At 41.7% G+C, this 19768-nt stretch overlaps 1 protein-coding gene across 1 annotated transcript in view; it reads right to left on the bottom strand.

The window, feature by feature from the left end:
* Positions 1 to 17905, bottom strand: part of ccdc6b (coiled-coil domain containing 6b) — a 75838-nt gene extending 57933 nt beyond the window's left edge. Inside the window, exon 1 of the mRNA XM_072239213.1 lies at positions 17597 to 17905. Within this exon, the coding sequence (XP_072095314.1) occupies positions 17597 to 17854 (258 nt within the window). The 5' untranslated portion in view covers positions 17855 to 17905. The remainder of the gene's footprint in view (positions 1 to 17596) is intronic.
* Between the last annotated feature and the right edge of the window lie 1863 nt (positions 17906 to 19768).

Below are 19768 nucleotides of genomic sequence, written 5' to 3'. Positions count from 1 at the left end.
GTGTTTTCCATTCCAATTTCAGATTCTATGATCTGCAGTATTTCATTATGGCATTACATTTCAAGGTATATTTTAGTTCTGGGACGTTTTTACATTTGCAACTGCATAAAGATGAACCTACAAGCTTGAGTCATTATCCACACTGAAATCAGTTAATAATTCATAAAAGATGTTCTGAAAACACAATTCCAAACTGTTAAACAACGCTGGCCAATGACAGCCAATAGTAATTATGCACATGGCCTCGATAATGTTAAGATATACAAGAGAAAAATATATGGTTATTCTATAATACAACAAAAACATTTCAAAAAAAAAGTGTAACATATTTATTCTTGACAATTCCACAAATTTATCATAACCATACTCCACTTTGCTTGTACCAAACACACAACTGTCGAAGTCCTAACTGCAAACATCCCATTTTCTCTTACACCCACACTGACATTGCAATGGGTATGAACTGATTTCCCACAAATTACAACTAGACAGAAAAACAAACTTGTTCTGTCAGCCTAGAGATTTCAACAGATCTGATTACTGCTGAAATAGTTAAAAGGGACAAAGCTAAGGTCAGGGGAAAGGAAGGCAAAGACAGCACTAATGATTTAATACTACTGAGTTGTTAATGGAGTTACAGAAATGTAACAGCAGCTGTAGAGCTACCACAGGCTCCAGTGACCAACATATTACATCATAAATCACATCGAGGGTTCTTTGCAAACTGCTTACTACAGGAGTTGGCCTGAGGTACCAGCCTTACTCAATCCCATTCCAGAAAGTTACAATAATGAGCTGATCTTTCTTATGCATGTCCAGAAAGTAAGGAGGCATGGGATCCAAAGGGACATTGCTTTGTGGATCCAGAACTGGCTTGCCCACAAAGAGTGGTTGTAGACAGGTCATATTCTGCACGGAGGCCAGTGACCAGTGGTGTGCCTCGGGGATATATTCTGGGACCCCTACTCTTCACGATTTTTATAAATGACCTGGATGAGGAAGTGGAGGGATGGGTCAGTAAATCTGCTGATAACACAAAGGTTGCGGGTGTTGTGGACAGTATGGACGGCTGTCAGAGGTTACAGCAGGACATTGATAGGATGCAAAACTGGGCTGAGAAGTGGCAGATGGACTTCAACCCAGATAAGTGCGAGGTGGTTCATTTTGGTAGGTCAAATATGATGGCAGAATATAGTATTAATGGTAAGACGCTTGGCAGTGTGGAGGATCAGAAGGATCTTGGAGTCCAAGTCCATAGGACATTCAAAGCTGCTGCGCAGGTTGACTCTGTGGTCAAGAAGGCCTTCGTCAATCGTGGGATTGAGTTTAGGAGCCGAAAGATAATGTTGCCGCTATATAGGACCCTGTCAGACCCCACTTGGGAGTACTGCGCTCAGTTCTTCTTCTTCTTCACTACAGGAAGGATATGGAAATCATAGAAAGGGTGCAAAGGAGTTTTACAAGGATGTTGCCTGGATTAGGGAGAATGCCTTAGGAGAATAGGTTGAGTGAACTCGGCATTTTCTCCTTGGAGCGACAGAGGATGAGAGGTGACCTGATAGAAGTGTACAAGATGATGAGATGCATTGATCATGTGGATAGCAGAGGCTTTTTCCTAGGGCTGAAATGGCTAACATGAGAGGGCAGTCTTAAGGTGCTTGAAAGTAGACACAGAGGAGATATCGGGGTAAGTTGTTGTTGTTTTTTTACGCAGAGAGTGGTGAGTGCGTGGAATGGGATGCCGGCGACAGTGGTGGAGGCGGATACGATAGGGTCTTTAAGAGACTCCTGGATAGGTACATGGAGCTTAGAGAAACAAAGAGCAATAGGTAACCCTAGGTAATTTCTAAAGTAAGGAAATGTTCGGCACAGCTTTGTGGGCCAAAGGGCCTGTATTTTGCTGTAGGTTTTCTATGTTTCTATGAATTACAAACATAAATGGCAAAAGCACAACTTTCCTGATTTGTATACTGTACAAAACATTCTGATATTTTTAAACATAAACTCAATCATTTATGAAAGGAAATGGCAGATTACCATGGTGCTTCGCTTGGCCATCTCCATTTAAATTGGTCATGTGTAGAAAAAAAAACTTCACGGGCCTGAGATCATTACATTTTTGCATATTCATCAAAACTCAAGCAAGCAACAAATGAAGGAAATTATTTCTACAGATAATCAAGATTTGCAGGACTTCTTCCATATAAAAAAAGATATCTTTTGGCTACCTTAACAGGTATTTGAGTTGGCTCCGACAAAAGACATCCTTGTTATGAAAATTTCGTGCAAATTTGGAACAATGAAAAATCTGAGCCCAATAGTTCCTCAATAGGAAGTGATACAAATATAATTTCCTAGTTGCAATGCAGGGTCTCAACTCAAAATGTCGGTAATTTTCCTATCCTCCTCCCATAAATGCCGGTTGACCCACTGAGTACTGATGAAGGGTCTAGATCCAAATCACTTTCTTCCTGAGATGCTGTTTGAACCGCTCTATCTCCAACATGTTTGTGTCTGTTTTCTTTTCGCTCCAGATTGCACCATCTGCATTCTCATTCTCTTCAAATACCAGAGAATAAGACACAGGAATGACTTAATATTTGTCAATAACATACTCAGCAATGCCTATCCTGGGTTTCATTGTGCCTACTCATCTCCAGATTTCATCATAGTCTTAGTGTGAAGAGCCAACTCTGAAAGTTTCAAGGGCAAGCAAGAGAAACTGCCTTAGAGTTTGACAAGAGTTTGCAATTAAGCAGCTCTGATAAAAGCTTAGATTTATAGGCATAAGAGGAAAACACTCCACTCAATGGAATTATACTCAGAACAAGGAGCATGGTTATGGCTTTTGGAGGTCAGTCATCTCTGACTCAGTATATCAATGCAAGAATTCTTAAGGACAGCATCCACAGCCTAGCTAATTTCAGGCTCTTTCATAGTACCCTTCTCTCCTAAGGTCAGAACTCAGAATGTGTTGGCCGATGAATACAACATTCAATTCCATTTGCAACCCCTGAGAAAAAACAAAGCAAGACATACTTGCACACTGCAAGATCCCAACAAATTCCAGGCACAGGCTGACAAAGTGGCAAGTAATGTTCACATCACAAAATCACAACGATGGTCATCTGCAACATGTGTTCCTAGTCATATATTCTTGCCATTCGTGCATCAGTGAATACCCCCCTCCGACAGAATCCTGAGAATGCACCACTCAGTTGCATCAGTTACAGAAATACTGTCGCTACATGACCAGATGAGAGTTTGGGTATTATGCACCACTTGACATCCTAACAGTTTTAAACCACCTGCATGATAATCCAACTACCTGAAAGATATGCAAGTATGCAAGACACACTCCATCCTGACAGATTAAAGAATCATAATTTATTTTTCATCAGGTCTAAAATTGGAACTTCCTTCCCAACTGCATTGTGGGAATACCTTCAGAAGAACTGCACCAGTTCATAGCAGTGACTCAACATAACTTTCTCAAGGACAATTAGGAATGGAAAACAAATGCTGCCCTTGCCAGCAATGACTACATCTCAAAAATGTCAATAAAAATTATTTTGATCATCCAGTAACGCAAGTAAACACCTACTCTATCATAGGGTACATTTCAAGAAAACAGCCTGCATTATGATGCTGTGTAACATGGAGCTACATGATCTGTACATGTATTAAGAAATGAAGTTGAAAATTTCTTTTATTTATTTTTATTTGCTCCAAATATAAATTCCATAGAGCAAATGTTATTCTGTAATATATATGTGCAGTGATTTATAAATTCTGCAGGGTCAAAGTTCTATGAAAGATAAAGATTTACTTTATTTGTCACATGTACATCAAAACATACAGTGAAATGTGTAATTTACAAAAATAACAATCCAAATATGTGCAGGGGGTAGCCCACAAGTGTCGCCATGCTTCGAGTGACAACACAGAATGACCACTTACTAGCAATAACTTCATGTCTCGCAATGTGGGAGTAAACTGGAGCACCCGGGGCAAACCCACAGGATCATGTGGAGAGTCTAAAAAGCTCCTTACAGACAGAGCCCCAATATTCCATGCTGACATTAAAAGTGTTATGCTAATTGCTATGCTGCTATGCTCATGCGCCACCCTAACAGAATTTCCACAAAGCAGGGGTAACCTGTATTGTACATCTGCAGTCTTGAAGGGGGAAGTAGGTACATTATGACAAACCCCATGGGGGGAGGGAACGCCGACTCAGACCATGAGAGGCCTGCGTCGGGCATTTTCATGCATGCCTTACAAGACGCAGATTGGGAGTTTGTGTGGGGCGCCACTCTTCGCACAGACAAAACAAGCTACATGGCTGAAATGCAACAGTCGAGAAACAAACAAAATGACAGCAATACTGTACACAAACTGATTTAGTATTTTAGACATTTTATCCAATGTGATCAATTAACAAACTTCAGTTTGCAAACACACTGATTCCAAGCACAGCTTTCAAGCTTCTTATTCCACATTATACAACCATACATGGGAACAGAAGGAATTTTAGGCAGGATTAAAACTGATCAATTTGCCTTTTCAATTGTAGATCTGTGTTTAGTTTCTGAATATACATTTTATATGATGAAGGCCTGATGAAAATTCAAGAATTTGCCTTTGGTCCTTGTGGAGCATTTATTCTCACATTTCAGGCCAACTTGGTTAAAATTAGCTCATTTGTGTTTAATTTTAAAACTGAGGCATTTCAATTTAATCAGCTGTACTTTGATTCTTTTAAATAGCTGTATGTTCTTTTAAATAGGAGCAGAATTTTACAGGCCAGGTTCATACATTAATAATTCTTATAATTAAAGGAGTTGAGAGATTAGTTAGAACAAAATTATTTTGATTAACTTCAGTCCAGCATAAATTAGACTATTCATGCATGACATGTGGAAGCAGTTGATCAGACAGAAGGTTGTGAAAATACTACAATTTGGGAAGCTAAGTCAGATAAAAATGTTAAATACTCAAGTGATGGGGCAAATATAGAGTTTCACAAGGCTTAATAACGGTGCTACTAGTCAGTGATCCATGAAGTTATTTAAGCAGAACCATTCTTTTTGATTTAAGGAGCAGAAAAAAAAACTCAGAACAAGTTGTGGGATATTTACATTTAATTGGCTGGATTGTACCTAACCCAAGCTGAAGGTCAGACACCAGCACATCTGGGCTCTCTCTCTGTCAATAAGCACACCAGCAAGTCCAACTGTGAAGTAATAATGTGCTGTGCTGAGGAACCAGATGTACCACACGTTTTATGATAGCAGGCCAACATTCACTGAAATTAATCACTGACCCTGAATAAAAAGGCAAATGCAGAAGTAACTTTTCATTTATAACTTTACTTTTAAGGTTGCAGTACTTCAAGTTGTTTTAATTATTCAATTTTTAAAATTCTATTTTATTGAGATACAGCGTGGAATAGGCCAATCCAGCACTTCAAGCCACGCACCCAGCAATCCCACAATTTTAATCCCAGGACAATTTGCAACCACCAATTAATCTACCAACCAGTACGTCTTTGGACTGTGGAGAACCCGGAGGAAACCCATGCAGTTACAGGAAGAACGTACAAACTCCTCACAGTCAGCAGCAGGAATTGAACCCAAGTCACTGGCACTGTAAAGTGTGCTAACCATGACACTACCGTGATGAAAACAGAGCACCCAGTTGGTCAATACACTGTAGCTGGATATGGCTAGTGAGGGAGACCAGTTCAGGTATTCATCAGACTCAGCCCAATCTGTTTCAACTGATGAGTTGTACACTTTAGGTCAACAATTGCAACATTTAAAAATCAACGACAGGCAAGCAGGAACAACATACAGTTGGCCCTCCGTATCCGCGGATTCAACCAACCGCAGATCTCGATGGTTGTGTCTGTATTGAACATGTACAGACTTCTTTTTCGTGTTATTATTCCCTAAACAATACAGTATAACAACTATTTACATAGCATTTACATTGTGTTAGGTATTATAAGTAATCTAGAGATGATTTAAAGTATACGAGAGGATGTGTGTAGGTTATATGCAAATACTACGCCATTTTATATAAGGGACTTGAGCATCCGCGGATTTTGGTATCCGCGGGGGGGGGGGGGGGTCCTGGAACCAATCCCCTGCTGATACAGAGGAACGACTGTATACATCATGTTCAGGAGTGAGATCGAGGCAGGGTAGCACAGCAGTCAATAAAGGTTCCCAAGCACTGAGGTTTAGATTAGATTAGATTCAACTTTATTGTCATTGTGCTGAGTACAGATACAAAGCCAATGAAATGCAGTTAGCATCCAACCAGAAATGCAAAGAATAGTGTTATTTACAAAATAACTGTGAAAAAGTAAGTGCTACAGCACACAAATATAAAAGTACTGAGACAGTACAATATGGGTGCAATACTGCTTAGCGCTGTGATGTGAGGTTCAGTAGGGTCACAGCCTACAGCCTCAGGGAAGAAGCTCTTCCTGTGCCTGCTGGTGCGGGAGTGGAGGCTCCTGTAGCGCCTACCGGATGGGAGGAGAACAAAAAGTCCATGGTTAGGGTGAGATGCATCCTTGATAATGCTTTTCGCCCTGCCCAGGCAGCCCAAGGTTACATTGTACTGTTGGGATTATCCTAGCGAAACAAATATACTTTGGGGAGGTGTCCAGCTTCCCATATTAATAAAGGGATGATTAGAACAACACCTTACTTAAATTCCAAGATCTAATATTATCTATTTTAAAATAAAATTGCAACATTTAAAAATCAAACGGCTATTAAATATTTGAAATGACAGTATGGACAGAGGCAATTTTCCTCAACAATCTTAGGATCTCTTAAAGCTCTCAGTCAGTTTATGACTAGCCTACACATTACAACAGCTATTTAAACTACACCTCCTCTGACTTAGTTTCTTATAAAGATTCCATTCCATTCTTCCAGTTTCTTCCTTTATTCAATCTGTTCAGATGACAAGGTTTTACACAGATACTCAGAGGTATCTTTTTTTGTCCTCAACTATGATTTCCCTTTGATCATAGTTGCTGGGGGTGTTTTTCATTTCTCCACCAATTTGCACACCTGCTCTTATCCTCTCCCCTTTGTCAGAGCAAATGTAGAGGACCCCCTTGTCCTACCTTTCCCCACCTTCTGCTATTTCAAGCTTCACTAAAAAGGATCAGAAGAAGTGCAATGCCAGCATTTTACTTCACCCCTTTCTGCCAACCAGGAGCCCAAGCAGCCCTTCCTTTTGAATAAATAATTCACTTCTAATCTCATGCAGTATATTCTGTCCAGGCACACTGCAGTCCAATGTGGATGGTCCGATGTCAGACTGCATACTTTGACTTCCTCTCTCTCCACAGCTGCTGCCTGACCTGTTAGGTATTCCTGAATTTCCAACTGTTATGATCTGTTTCCATTAGTTCAAGCATGTAGTTTTGCTTTTCTTTCATTTTCTAACTATGCTTACTCATCTATTAATTTAGACAACTATGAAAACATTGTATCACTAGGACAACCTTTGTCTCCAGGTTACACAGTCATTCACTTGTTTCCTCCGCCCAATGTTTCTTTGCGACTGACTGATTTCTTCAATTCTTAAGAGTCTGGAATATTAACCGTTGCGTGCTCTACAGAATGCAGCCCAAGCTGCTAGTGCTTTCAGATTTCTAGCATCTGTAAGTTTTGATTTTCATTGTAGTTACTGAGATACCATTGGTAAAAGCATCAATTTGCATGCTGCAAGGTCCCAGAAACAGGAATGAAATTAATATAATCCATTCTAACAACACTGTCTGAAGGCTAAATGTGGCTTCAAAGCCCTGAAAAAAATTTGTTCTTATCAGAATCCAGTCACAAAATCATTTATATTCCAAAAGGTGAAGTGGGAGCCTTGCTTGGTTTTAGCTTTATCCCAGATAACAATCCTGAATCCTACAATCTTTAGTATAAAAACATCAAGTGATGATATCTTAGTGTACTGAACTAATATCAAGTGTTACTTGCTTAATGATAAAAAGCTTAAATGTAAATATAAATAGATTGGCAAGTGACTGATGGTGATGCTGTAACTTTGACCTACCATTATCTATTCCTGAACTTGAAGTGCTTTAGGTTTTGTCTAGGGCAAACAAAGAATTACAAACTAAACTCAGATTGCTTTAACGTTTTATTTATGCTATTTTATCTTTTAACTGTTTTAAAAGATCACATCACCCTGTATTCTCAGTGGTTCTAACAAAATTACTTGATTTTCCCCTAACATAGATGCATCCTTTGATCCTCGTGAATATCTAGTGTACCTTTTCCGCTCAAATCTTGAAAACTTCAAGAACACCATCCTAGGGTTTGAAACAAGTTTAATATACATACTGACATTTACACTCCACTTCTCTTGCCACAATGCTTTTTTCCCCACTTGACATGGTCTTTTAATATCCCCTATGCTCAAATCCCAACTGTGCTCTCCCCACATTCTTCAAATTTATTGCTGGCCTTTCACTCTCCCAGATCCAAACATTTTTACAAGCAAAATGAATCAGATTAACTGCAATGCTTCCTCAGGACTCAGTGCTGACTTCTTCAAATGAAGATATCACTCCCTCTTTGCCCAAATCTAATTAATGCACTCAATCTGGAACAGACTTTAAGCATAAGCTATTTCACACAACTTGCAAAGTGGCACCTCACCAAGACATTACATTAAGTCCATGGTGATTCTCAATAAGTAATCTTACCAGCTCCATTTCCTGCCCTGTCCACATACTCTTGCAAATTCATTTCCCTCAAGTGCATCCCTTTCGAAATCACTGAACTCCACTTTCACTACCTTCATAGGCAACAAGTCATTACCACCTGTCAAACAAGCTCTTCCTCAGTTCCCCTCCCAATATCTGCTGCTCAGAAATCTAAATCTATGTTCTCAGGATCTTGTACTAACTTGCCTGAGAAATTACTAACTACAAAAGCTGTAGGCAAATGATTGGGTTAAGTAAAATATTGTCTTTTACCTAACTAAAGTTTTAGCTTTGGATTTCCAGCATCTGCAAGCTTCGTGTTAAAAGATTATCATTGTGATTTTCTCTGCTGGGTACCATCCCATAATCAAAAGCAAATATTTGCTTCTCCAAGCAGAATTAAAATAACTATCAACAAAATGAAATCTCATTTAATATTCAAAGAGTGTTTGATGTATTTGTTAAATCTACCAAATCTCACACATCAAATACAAGCATTTCATACTTTATTTGAATCAATGCTCAGAGCTTATTCTGAATTTAACAAGCATAATGTATTTTTTCTTTGTCTGAAGTTTTGAGAAGTATTTTTAGTCTTTCCTTCAAGTGAAAAGTCAATAGAAAACCCAAGAGCACCAGACAGATCAGAGATTGGATCAATCAACAACTGGCTTGAGGACTGTGTGTCCACTCTACCTAGATAAGATGACTTAATAGAAGATAGTTAATGCGAGATACTGTTGTAAAGTTACAAGGCATCATTCTTTCCATTCATTAATACAATTATTAATTAACACTTCTAGCATTTGCCACAATTTAATGACACTTCTGCTCAACAGATTTCTAAAAATCAAAACTAATCAAGACAAAATACAAATATCCAGAATGGAAAAGGAATTTCCTTTCGGCAAATAAACAATTGTGATCTAGAACAAACTGTCATATCAGTTATCAGAAGTCCATCACCCTACTGGGTCATGAGTTACCGATAGCAGCTCACCACCGTTCTCAGTCCAGGGCTAAAGGACTCATGATCTCATGGAATGTTCCCAGATTCTTTGAAAAGGTTCAAATAACTCATTTACTTATTCCAGCTCAAGCCCCAATACAAACGATCAAAACATCCGAAAACTATCAAGCTTTTGGCTTTTTGAAATTAAAAGAAAATGACATAAAAGTATCAAACTAAATTAAAGCAGTCACTTTGGGCAACCATCGCCTTTCATTAAAGGAAGTTTCATGCAACTGCCCATTTATACCAAACATTTTAATCACATCTTCAACCACTCTTGTGTTTAATGTTAGGAAATCATTTTGTTATGGGCCATATTTTAAATAAAAATGAGGTAGGGCACACCAGTTTATATTTCAACATGTCCTTGAATCTGATAATTTTATAGTGTAACAACACTGAGGATTGTGATGCATGATCTAAGGGCTCATGGTAACAAATGCATTGAATGTGGTAATATTGACAGTTTTCGATCTCAGGCATTAGTGTTGGGCTTGATTTTTGGGGTTGCCATTTGGGTAGGGAGGGGGAGTACAAGGAATGCAATGTTTTTGTTTGATATATTCAAATCACAGCATGGAAACAGGCCATTTGGCTTGGTGTCCACACTGATATCATGCACGATATTCAAATATATACTTGGCAGGGAAAACGGGCTGGAATATTTCTGCCTGGGATCACTCATTGTCCTTGCATTTCAGTCTGCCTTGATGCACTGAATGAAGTAAATATTTTAAAACACTGGAGTGACAGAATGTCTTTTAGTCACCTAAGACTAGAGAATTTCTTAATATGAAGATGCAAATTACAAAAGGTGACCAAGGGAATAGTCTCATCAGATCTGATCTGGATGAGAATGGTTCCTGAGAAATGAGACTTGTTGTTGAAGATGTGATTAAAATGTTTGGTATAAATGGGCAGTTGCATGAAACTTCCTTTAATGAAAGGTGATGGTCGCCCAAAGTGACTGTTTTAATTTAGTTTGATACTTTTATGTCATTTTCTTTTAATTTCTGCAGATGCTGGAAATCTTGAGCTACATGTACAAAATTTAGGAGAAACTCAACAACTCAAGCAGAATCTACAGAAGGGAATAAACAATCAACATTTCATCAGAACCAGAAAGGGGCAGAAGCCAGAATAAGAAGTTGGGGCCGGGCAAAGGAGCACAAGCTGCCAGGTGAGGGGGGAGGTGCATGGGTGAGGAAGACAGATGAATTAAGAAGCTGGGAGGTGAAAGTGGAAGAGATGATGGGCTGAATCTGGAGGAATCTGATAGGAGTGGACAGTGGACCATGGAAGAAAGTGGAGGAGGAGGGGCAGCAGAGGGATGTGATGCGCATGTAAGAGAAGTAAAAGGTGAACCAGAATGGGAAATAGAAAAAGAGATGAAGGAGAAGGGGAATTTATTACCAGAAGTTAGAGAAATCAATATTAATGCCATCAGAAGGAATGCAAGATGTTGCTCCCCAACCTGAATGTAGTGTCAATACAGAAAGTCATGGCAATAACTTGGAAAGGAAATAGGAAGTCTTGTCTGTTGTGGTAGACGTAGGAAAGGAGCATGACAAAGTGCCTACATTGCAATCTACATTGGGTCTCACTAAGAGAATACCTTATCGGGAGCACCGAATACAATGCATCACCACAACAGACCCACAGGTAAAATGTCGCCTCACCTGGAAGGAGAGTTTGGGTCCCTGAATGACAGTGAGGGAGCAGATATTGGGACAGGTGCAGCACTTGTCCCGCTTGAAGGGACACCTGTCAGGAGGGAGATCAGTGGGGAGGGACGAGTGAACAAAGGAGTTACATAGAGAGCAATCCCTGCAGAAAGCAGAAAGTTTGGCCGGGGGTAGGAAGATGAGTACAGTGGTAGGATTTGTTCTAGATGGCAGAAGTTACAGAGAACAACATGCTGGATTTTAATGTTCTCTAACATAAAAAAAACTAGAGAACCAAGTGGTCTGTTAACTTTGTAGTTTATTTTTGTCTGCTATACAACAGCCACTCACTCTATTCTTCAATCTCTCTCAAAGTTTTCTCTCATCACTAAGACATAGGAGCAGAATTAGACTGTTTTCCGGCATACGATTATGGTTGATTTATTTTCCCTCAACCCCATTCCCCTGCCTTCTACCCATAATCCTTGACATTCTTACTAATCAAGAACCTATCAACTTCTACTATAAATATACCCAATAACTTGATTCCCACAGACACCTGTAGCAATGAATTCTACAGATTAACCATGCTCTAGCTAAAGAAATCCCTCAATGCTGTTCTAAAAGGATGTGCTTCTATTCAGAGGCAGTGCCCTCTGGCCCTAGACACACTCACTATTGGGAACATCCTCTGCACAACCACTCAACATTCAGAGGGTTTCAATGAGATCCCCTGCCCCATTCTTCGAAACCCCAGCAAGTATAGGTCCAGAGCCATTAAATGCTCCTCAAGTAAGTAAGTAAAGGCATCCTCTAGTCTTGCGAGACCATGGATCTGCGCCTGGAAAGTCTTCACTCTCCAGGGTGCAGGCCTGGGCAAGGTTGTATGGAAGACCAGCAGTTGCCCACGCTGCAAGTCTCCCCTCTCCACGATACCAATGTTGTCCAAGGGAAGGGAATTAGGACCCATACAGCTTGGCACCAGTATTGTCACAGAGCAATGTGTGATTAAGTGCCTTGCTCAAGCACACAACAGATTGCCTTGGCTGGGGCTTGAACTCACAACCTTCAGGTCGCTAGTCCAATGCCTTAACCACTTGGCCACATGCCCACAAATGCTCCTCATAATCTGTTCATTCCTGGGATCATTCTCATAAATGTCCTCTTAACCTTCTCCAACATCAGCACATCCTTTCTTTAGATATGGGGCCTAAAACTGCTCACAATACACCAAATGTGGTCTCAACAATTACTTATATAGCTTTATCATTACATCCTTGCTTTTATATTCTGTTTCTGTTGAAATACTAACATGCCATTTGCATTCCTTACTAGCAAATCAATCTGTAACCTTAGGAGTCCTATTGCAGGATTCCCAAGTCTCTTCATACCTCTGATTTCTGAAGTTTCTCCTTGTTGAGAAAATGCCTTTATTCCTTCTACCAATCGGAGTGCATGACAATACAATTCCCTACACAGTACTCCATCTACCACTTCTTTGCCCATTCTCCTAATCCGTCCAAGTCCTTCTGCAGACTCCCTGCTTCCTTAACATTACCTGCCCCTGCATCCACCTCTACTGACTGCTACTGGATCACCTATATTAATTGACGCAAGTGCCTTTGAATAATTTTTGAGGCAAATTGGTCAGTCGGGCAGAAAAGCTACTCAGTTAAGGGTGACCAAAGAGATGCCAAGTTTTAGACTGATCTTAGAATAGGTTGAAAGGTTAGCACATCATGTGCTATAATGTTCCATGAATACACAAGCAAAGGAGACCAAATAAAACTAAATTTGGAATCATGGTGAAAACACTACAGTTATGTACGCCTGGAACAATGATTATCAGAGCCTATGAACTCAGTCTGAATATCAATATAGAAGTTCTTCAGAAGACTGGCATCAGTTTTCCCTCGTCCTCCAACAAGACTGAGTAACCACTTCCTTTCCGTGTTCAAAAGCATTACCCACAGGTGATGGGGCAATTTTATATGACCTCATGCGCACAAATTTACATCCATGGCATATTAACAAAATCACCCAGTATACCATCCACCTGATGATACTTTCATTGTGTTCTGTGATAATATCTCCAAATCTCAACATTAACATCCCGGGGTTATCACTAGGCTGAAACACCATGCATCCAGCAAATAAACAAGATGAAGAATAATATACTGCAACTAAGTATGACCCAAAACATTGCTCTATAGCGTCCATGATGAAGCAAGTGATTTGGCATGCAATCCACAATGGTAAACCAAGGTGCAATTTATACCATCAGCAAAGGCTTCATCAACATCAGTAAAAATCATCACACGGAAGTACAAGACTGCAAACAGGAAACCAACTCACCCAAGTGACACAAATATTAGGTGGAAACATACGGCAATTTCATTGACATGACAGGGTCAAAATCCTGGAACTGCCGGTCAAGGAAGTAGGAGTATCTTTAACCATCAAGATAGTCACAACTCAAGATTTCACCAGCAAAATTAGACACAGGCATTAAATAATGTACATACTAATATCAGCCATACTTCACCAGTGAACAAAAGCAACACACAAAATGTTAGAAGTTCAACAGGTCAGGCAGCATCTATGATCTGCCTTGCTGAGTTCCTCCAGCATTTTGTGTGTGTTGCTCTGGATTTCCAGCATCTGCAGAATTTCATGCTTATGATCTACATAGAAACACAGAAAACCTACAGCACAATACAGGCCCTTCGGCCCACAAAGTTGTGCCGAACATGTCCCTCCCTTAGAAATTACTAGGCTTACCTATAGCCCTCTATTTTTCTAAGCTCCATGTACCTGTCCAGGAGTCTCTTAAAAGACCCAATTGTATCTGCCTCCACCACCGTTGCCGCCAGCAGCCCATTCCACGCACCCACCACTCTGAGTTAAAAACTTACCCCTGACATCTCCTCTGTACCTACCTCCCAGAACCTTAAGCCTGTGTCCTCTTGTGGGAACCATTTTAGCCCTCTGACTATTCACATGATCAATGCCTTTCATCATCTTCTACACCTCTATAAGGTCACCTCTCATCCTCCGCTGCTCCAAGGAGAAAAGGCAGAGTTCACTCAACCTATTCTCATAAGGCCTGCTCCCCAATCCAGGCAACATCCTTGTAAGTCTCCTCTGCACCCTTTCTATGGCTTCCACATTCTTCCTGTAGTGAGGCGACCAGAACTGAGCACAATACTCCAAGTGGGATCTGACCAGCTGCAACATTACCTCTCAGCTCCTAAATCAATTCCACGATTGATGAAGGCCAATACACCGTATGCCTTCTTAACCACAGAGTCAACCTGCACAGCTGCTTTGAGCATCCTATGGACTCGGACCCCAAGATCCCTCTGATCCTCCACACTGCCAAGAGTCTTAACATTAATACTATATTCTGCCATCATATTTGACCTACCAAAATGAACTTATCTGGGTTGAACTCCATCTGCCACTTCTCAGCCCAGTTTTGCATCCTATCAATGTTCTGCTGTAACCTCTGACAGCCCTCCACACTATCCACAACACCCCCAACCTTTGTGTCATCAGCAAACTTACTAACCCATCCCTCCACTTCCTCATCCAAGTCATTTATAAAAATCATAAAGAGTAAGGGTCTGTGAGCTAAAAGTATGTTGATACGAAACAGTAAGCTGGAATGAGAGTGTGAACCTTTTACTGACACACTTGGTGGATCAAAAATGTACTAGATAAATGTTACTCGAGAGTTTGTCAATTTGTGTTCTGAATGGAGAATGAATGGGGCTACACAGGAACACAGTACACACATCAGGACCAGTACATTTGACCCAATTAAGCTGCTACCCAAATAATTGAAATAGTTAAAAGGTACAATAAAAAAGGACAAACTACAATTTAACTGAGTAACAAATGATGTATTTAAATGAGATACAGAACAAATTAGAACACTATCAATACCACCATAGTTCTATAACACTCTATTAGTTCCTAATTGATAATGTCATAACTAAGCAGCATCGTGTTCCAAATAAATTAAGGGAACCCTGGCTATTTTCTCAATTAGTTTTTGTTCTTTTAAGATTTGCCCCAAACAAGTGGCTGCTCCAGTTAAATAGAATCCACTGTGTATTAAACAAAAAGCAGAGCCATCGATGACTAATGTCACATTCTTGGGGTGTATGTCATTAAGCTTTGTATTTTAACAGTACTCTCAAGGCTTCTTTGCATGCCACACAATTCAATGCTGTGATCACCAGCACAGAATTGAGTGTCGGTGTTGCACAGAGTGAAAAGTCAAAGTAAAATTTATAAACAAAGAATATATATGTCACCATATTAAACCGTGAGATTCATTTCCTTGCAGGCATACTCAGTAAATCCAAGATCCATAATAGAATCGATGAAGGACTGCCCCTAACAGGACGGACCCACAACCAATGTGCAAAAGTCAACAAACTGCAAATAAAAGTAAAAAGAAATAATACTAAATAATTAAATAAGCAATAAATACTGAGAACATGACGAAGAGCCCTTGAAAGTGAGTTCATAGATTGTGGGAACAGTTCAGTGATGGGGCAAGTGAAATTATCCCCACTGTTTCAGGAGGCTGATGGTTGAGGAGTAATAACTGTTCCTGAACCTTGCGGTATGGGACCTCAGACTCCTATGCCTTCTTCCTGATGGCAGCGGCGAGAAAACAGCACAGTCTGGGTGGTGGGGGGCCTGATGGTGGATGCTGCTTTCCTGCAACAGCAGTCCATGTGGATGTGCTCAATGGTAGGAAAGCCTTTACCTGTGATGGGCTGGGTCATATTCACAATTTTTGTAGGATTTTCTGTTCAAGGGCATTGGTATTTCCATACCAGGCTGTGATGCAGCCAGTCAATATACTCTCCACCACACATCTATAGAAGTTTGTCAAACTATTAGATGCAATATCAAATTGAAGTACCTTAATTAGTACTGAACATCTGGTAAGCTGGACAAAACAGGCAAATTTAATTTCCTTGTGATAAGTTCTCAATCATGTTAGTGGAGAAATCATAAATAGTTCAGCCTTTATAAGATTAAACATTGAACAAAGTCTATCTAATCTCTAACCCAAACAGAAGTTAACAGCCTTGAAACCAGGAACATCAGATACAACTGCCATCACAGGTAAACAAAGACCGATTTGTCTAGGTGTGCAGAAAGATCATAAGGTATAGGAGCAAAATGAGGCTGTATGGCCCATCGAGCCTGCTCCACCATTTCATCAAGGCTGGTCCATTTCCATCTCAGCCCCATCTCTTGCCTTCACCTCATATCTCTTCACGCCCTGACTAATCAAGAATCTATCAACCTACCTATCAATCTATCAGGAAAGCATGCATCTACATTCTGAATACCATGAAAATGGAGTCTTTAATGATGAAATGCAAAGTTTCAATCACCTTTTGGCCCGAAACATTGACTGTACTCTTCTCCATAAATGCTGACTGGCCTGCTGAATTCCTCCAGCATTTTGTGTGTGTTATCAAGAACAGCCCGATCTTTAGATATTACTTATTAAAGGAAACCCGAATACTGACTAGACAAGCCATAGCTACTTTGCAAGCGGTAGCTATAGTTTACTGCAATGCAATCACATTCAGTTATTACGCATTCTAATTCTTTCTGATTGCCTTTTGGAAGCACTTGTGATAAATCAGAAACAACACCAATTTATATAATGGCACAAAAAGCCTACACTCAAACATAGTTTATTCACAGAACACCTGTTGCCATTTTGGCTGTTCTTAGAGACATATTCTAAGCGAGCGACGGTACTAGTAGATTAAACGAAACAGGCAAAACGAGACTAAAGGCATTTTCTGGGCAACCTCAATAGGCAACATAAGGAACGTATTTCACCATGTAACACCCCACCCTCGTAACTCCTTCTCCCTAACAAGTACACGTAACTGAGCAACATGCAGCCCAGGGTATCTGCATCTACACACGCACGATTCCACGGGAGACACTACCTCACCCTCACGATACAAACTCAACACGCTCGAAGACCAGGCTTACAACTACCAACACCATGCGCTCAAAACAACGGGACACCTTGGCCCGGCCTGGCCAGAGGGGCCCCAAACAAGGAGAAGGCGGCTGGGCGCCGATCCCTGGCCAGCCGCGGGCCTCGAGCTCACTTACGATGGTGACGCTGGCCTTGCGCAGGTCGCGGTTCTCCTCCTGCAGGGCCTTGCATTTCAGCTTGTAGGTCTCCAGCTCGATCTTCAGCACCTTGTTCTCCTGCTGCAGCGACGCGAGCCGGTTGCTCAGTTCCTCCAGCTTGGACGCCGAGATCACGATGCCGGCCTTGGAAGAAGACGCAGCTGAAGAGGAGTTGGGTGGCAGAGCGGACGAGCTCCCCGCCGCATCCGTGTCACTCTCGCTAGCGCTGTCCGCCATGTTGCGAGCTGCTGGCCGCCCAAGGCCGGCTGGTGCGCCAGTACGAGGGGCGGAGTCCGGCCTAGGATACGGCGGAGCGCGGAGGGGGCGGAGCCATCGGCAGGGAAGGGGCGGGGCCTGGGGAACGGGACATCTGCTTGGCTAGTCTGGGGAGGGTGGGGCCATCGCTTTAGTGTGGGGGGGATTAAAAACCGTTCTGGAGCAGGGGCGATATTGGATGGAATGGGTGGGGCTTAGGGCGGGACATGGATGGTGATTGGGTACCGATCCAGCCTATGGTGGCACAGAAAAGAGGCGGGGCCAAAGAGAGGGGGCGGGGCTAACCAGGTATGCAGGATTTATCAGCTAAAAGGTTGCCATGTGGTAATCTCTCTGCATTCCGTAGGGATCACTCCCTACGCAACTCCCTTGTCCATTCGTCACCCTCATCCCTCCCCACTGATCTCCCTCCTGGCACTTATCCGTGTATGCGGAACAAGTGCTACACATGCCCTTACACTTCCTCCCTTACCACCATTCAGGGCCCCAAACAGTCCTTCCAGGTGAGGCAACACTTCACCTGTGAGTCGACTGGGGTGATATACTGCGTCCGGTGCTCCCAATGTGGCCTTTTATATATTGGCCAGACCCGACGCAGACTGGGAGACCGCTTTGCTGAACATCTACGCTCTGTCTGCCAGAGAAAGCAGGATCTCCCAGTGGCTACACATTTTAATTCCACATCCCATTCCCATTCTGATATGTCCATCCATGGCCTCCTCTACTGTAAAGATGAAGCCACACTCAGGTTGCAGGAACAACACCTTATATTCCGTCTGGGTAGCCTCCAACCTGATGGCATGAACATCGACTTTTCTAACTTCTGCTAGGCCCCACCTCCCCCTCGTACCCCATCTGTTACTTATTTTTATGCACACATTCTTTCTCGCACTCTCCTTTTTCTCCCTCTGTCCCTCTAAATATACCTCTTGCCCATCCTCTGGGTACCCCCCCCCCTTGTCTTTCTTCCCGGACCTCCTGTCTCATGATCCTCTCATATACCCTTTTGCCTATCACCTGTCCAGCTCTTGGCTCTATCCCTCCCCCTCCTGTCTTCTCCTATCATTTTGGATCTCCCCCTCCCCCTCCAACTTTCAAATCCCTTACTCACTCTTCCTTCAGTTAGTCCTGACAAAGGGTCTCGGCCTGAAACGTCGACTACACCTCTTCCTACAGATGCTGCTTGGCCTGCTGCGTTCACCAGCAACTTTGATGTGTGTTGCTTGAATTTCCAGCATCTGCAGAATTCCTGTTGTTTATGTGGTAAAAGGAACTTGGTTTCGATTGGGGAGGGGCGGGGTCAGTTTAAAGGGGGTGTGGTTTACCTCAGGTGGGGTGGGTCCAGATCAAGGTGGAAAATGAAAGGGGCGTGGTTTAAATGGCAGTGGTTAAAGAGAGGATGGGCTGAGTTTGAGGGGTGTGGCTTTGATTGAGGAAGGGTGAGGTCAGCCTATGGAGGGGTCAGAAAGGGGATTAGGGAGAGTGGAGTAGGCTAAAGAGGCATGTCTGAGGCAAGCTTTAGTCAATGTGGGGTTGCTCCTCCTCCATCACCACCCTGAGGGTGGCCTCATCATCTCATCATGGTACAAGAGGAGCCCATAGACTGTTGTGTCAGAAGTCTGTAGTTCATTCTATGATGGGCTTCTGTTTGCTCTTTCTTTTATTGCTATTTTGTGTGAATTTGATTGGGGTGGACTGCATCTGTGGCTTGCAGTCAATGAATGTCACAGTGCTAGATTGAACTGAACTGAGGTGAATTGAATACTTCTGGGCTGCTTTGATAACTTTGTGTCTTGATGTTTTATATTGTCTGTTTTTCTGCTTGTTTTTGCCATTTGTGTGATCTTTTTCACATTGGTGTTTTGATTTTTTTTC

The sequence above is a fragment of the Mobula birostris genome, chromosome 21 (assembly GCF_030028105.1).
Source record: "Mobula birostris isolate sMobBir1 chromosome 21, sMobBir1.hap1, whole genome shotgun sequence".
NCBI lineage: Eukaryota > Metazoa > Chordata > Chondrichthyes > Myliobatiformes > Myliobatidae > Mobula > Mobula birostris.
The sequence above is the reverse complement of the archived record's forward strand: the minus strand, read 5'-3'. Positions and strand labels throughout refer to the sequence as shown.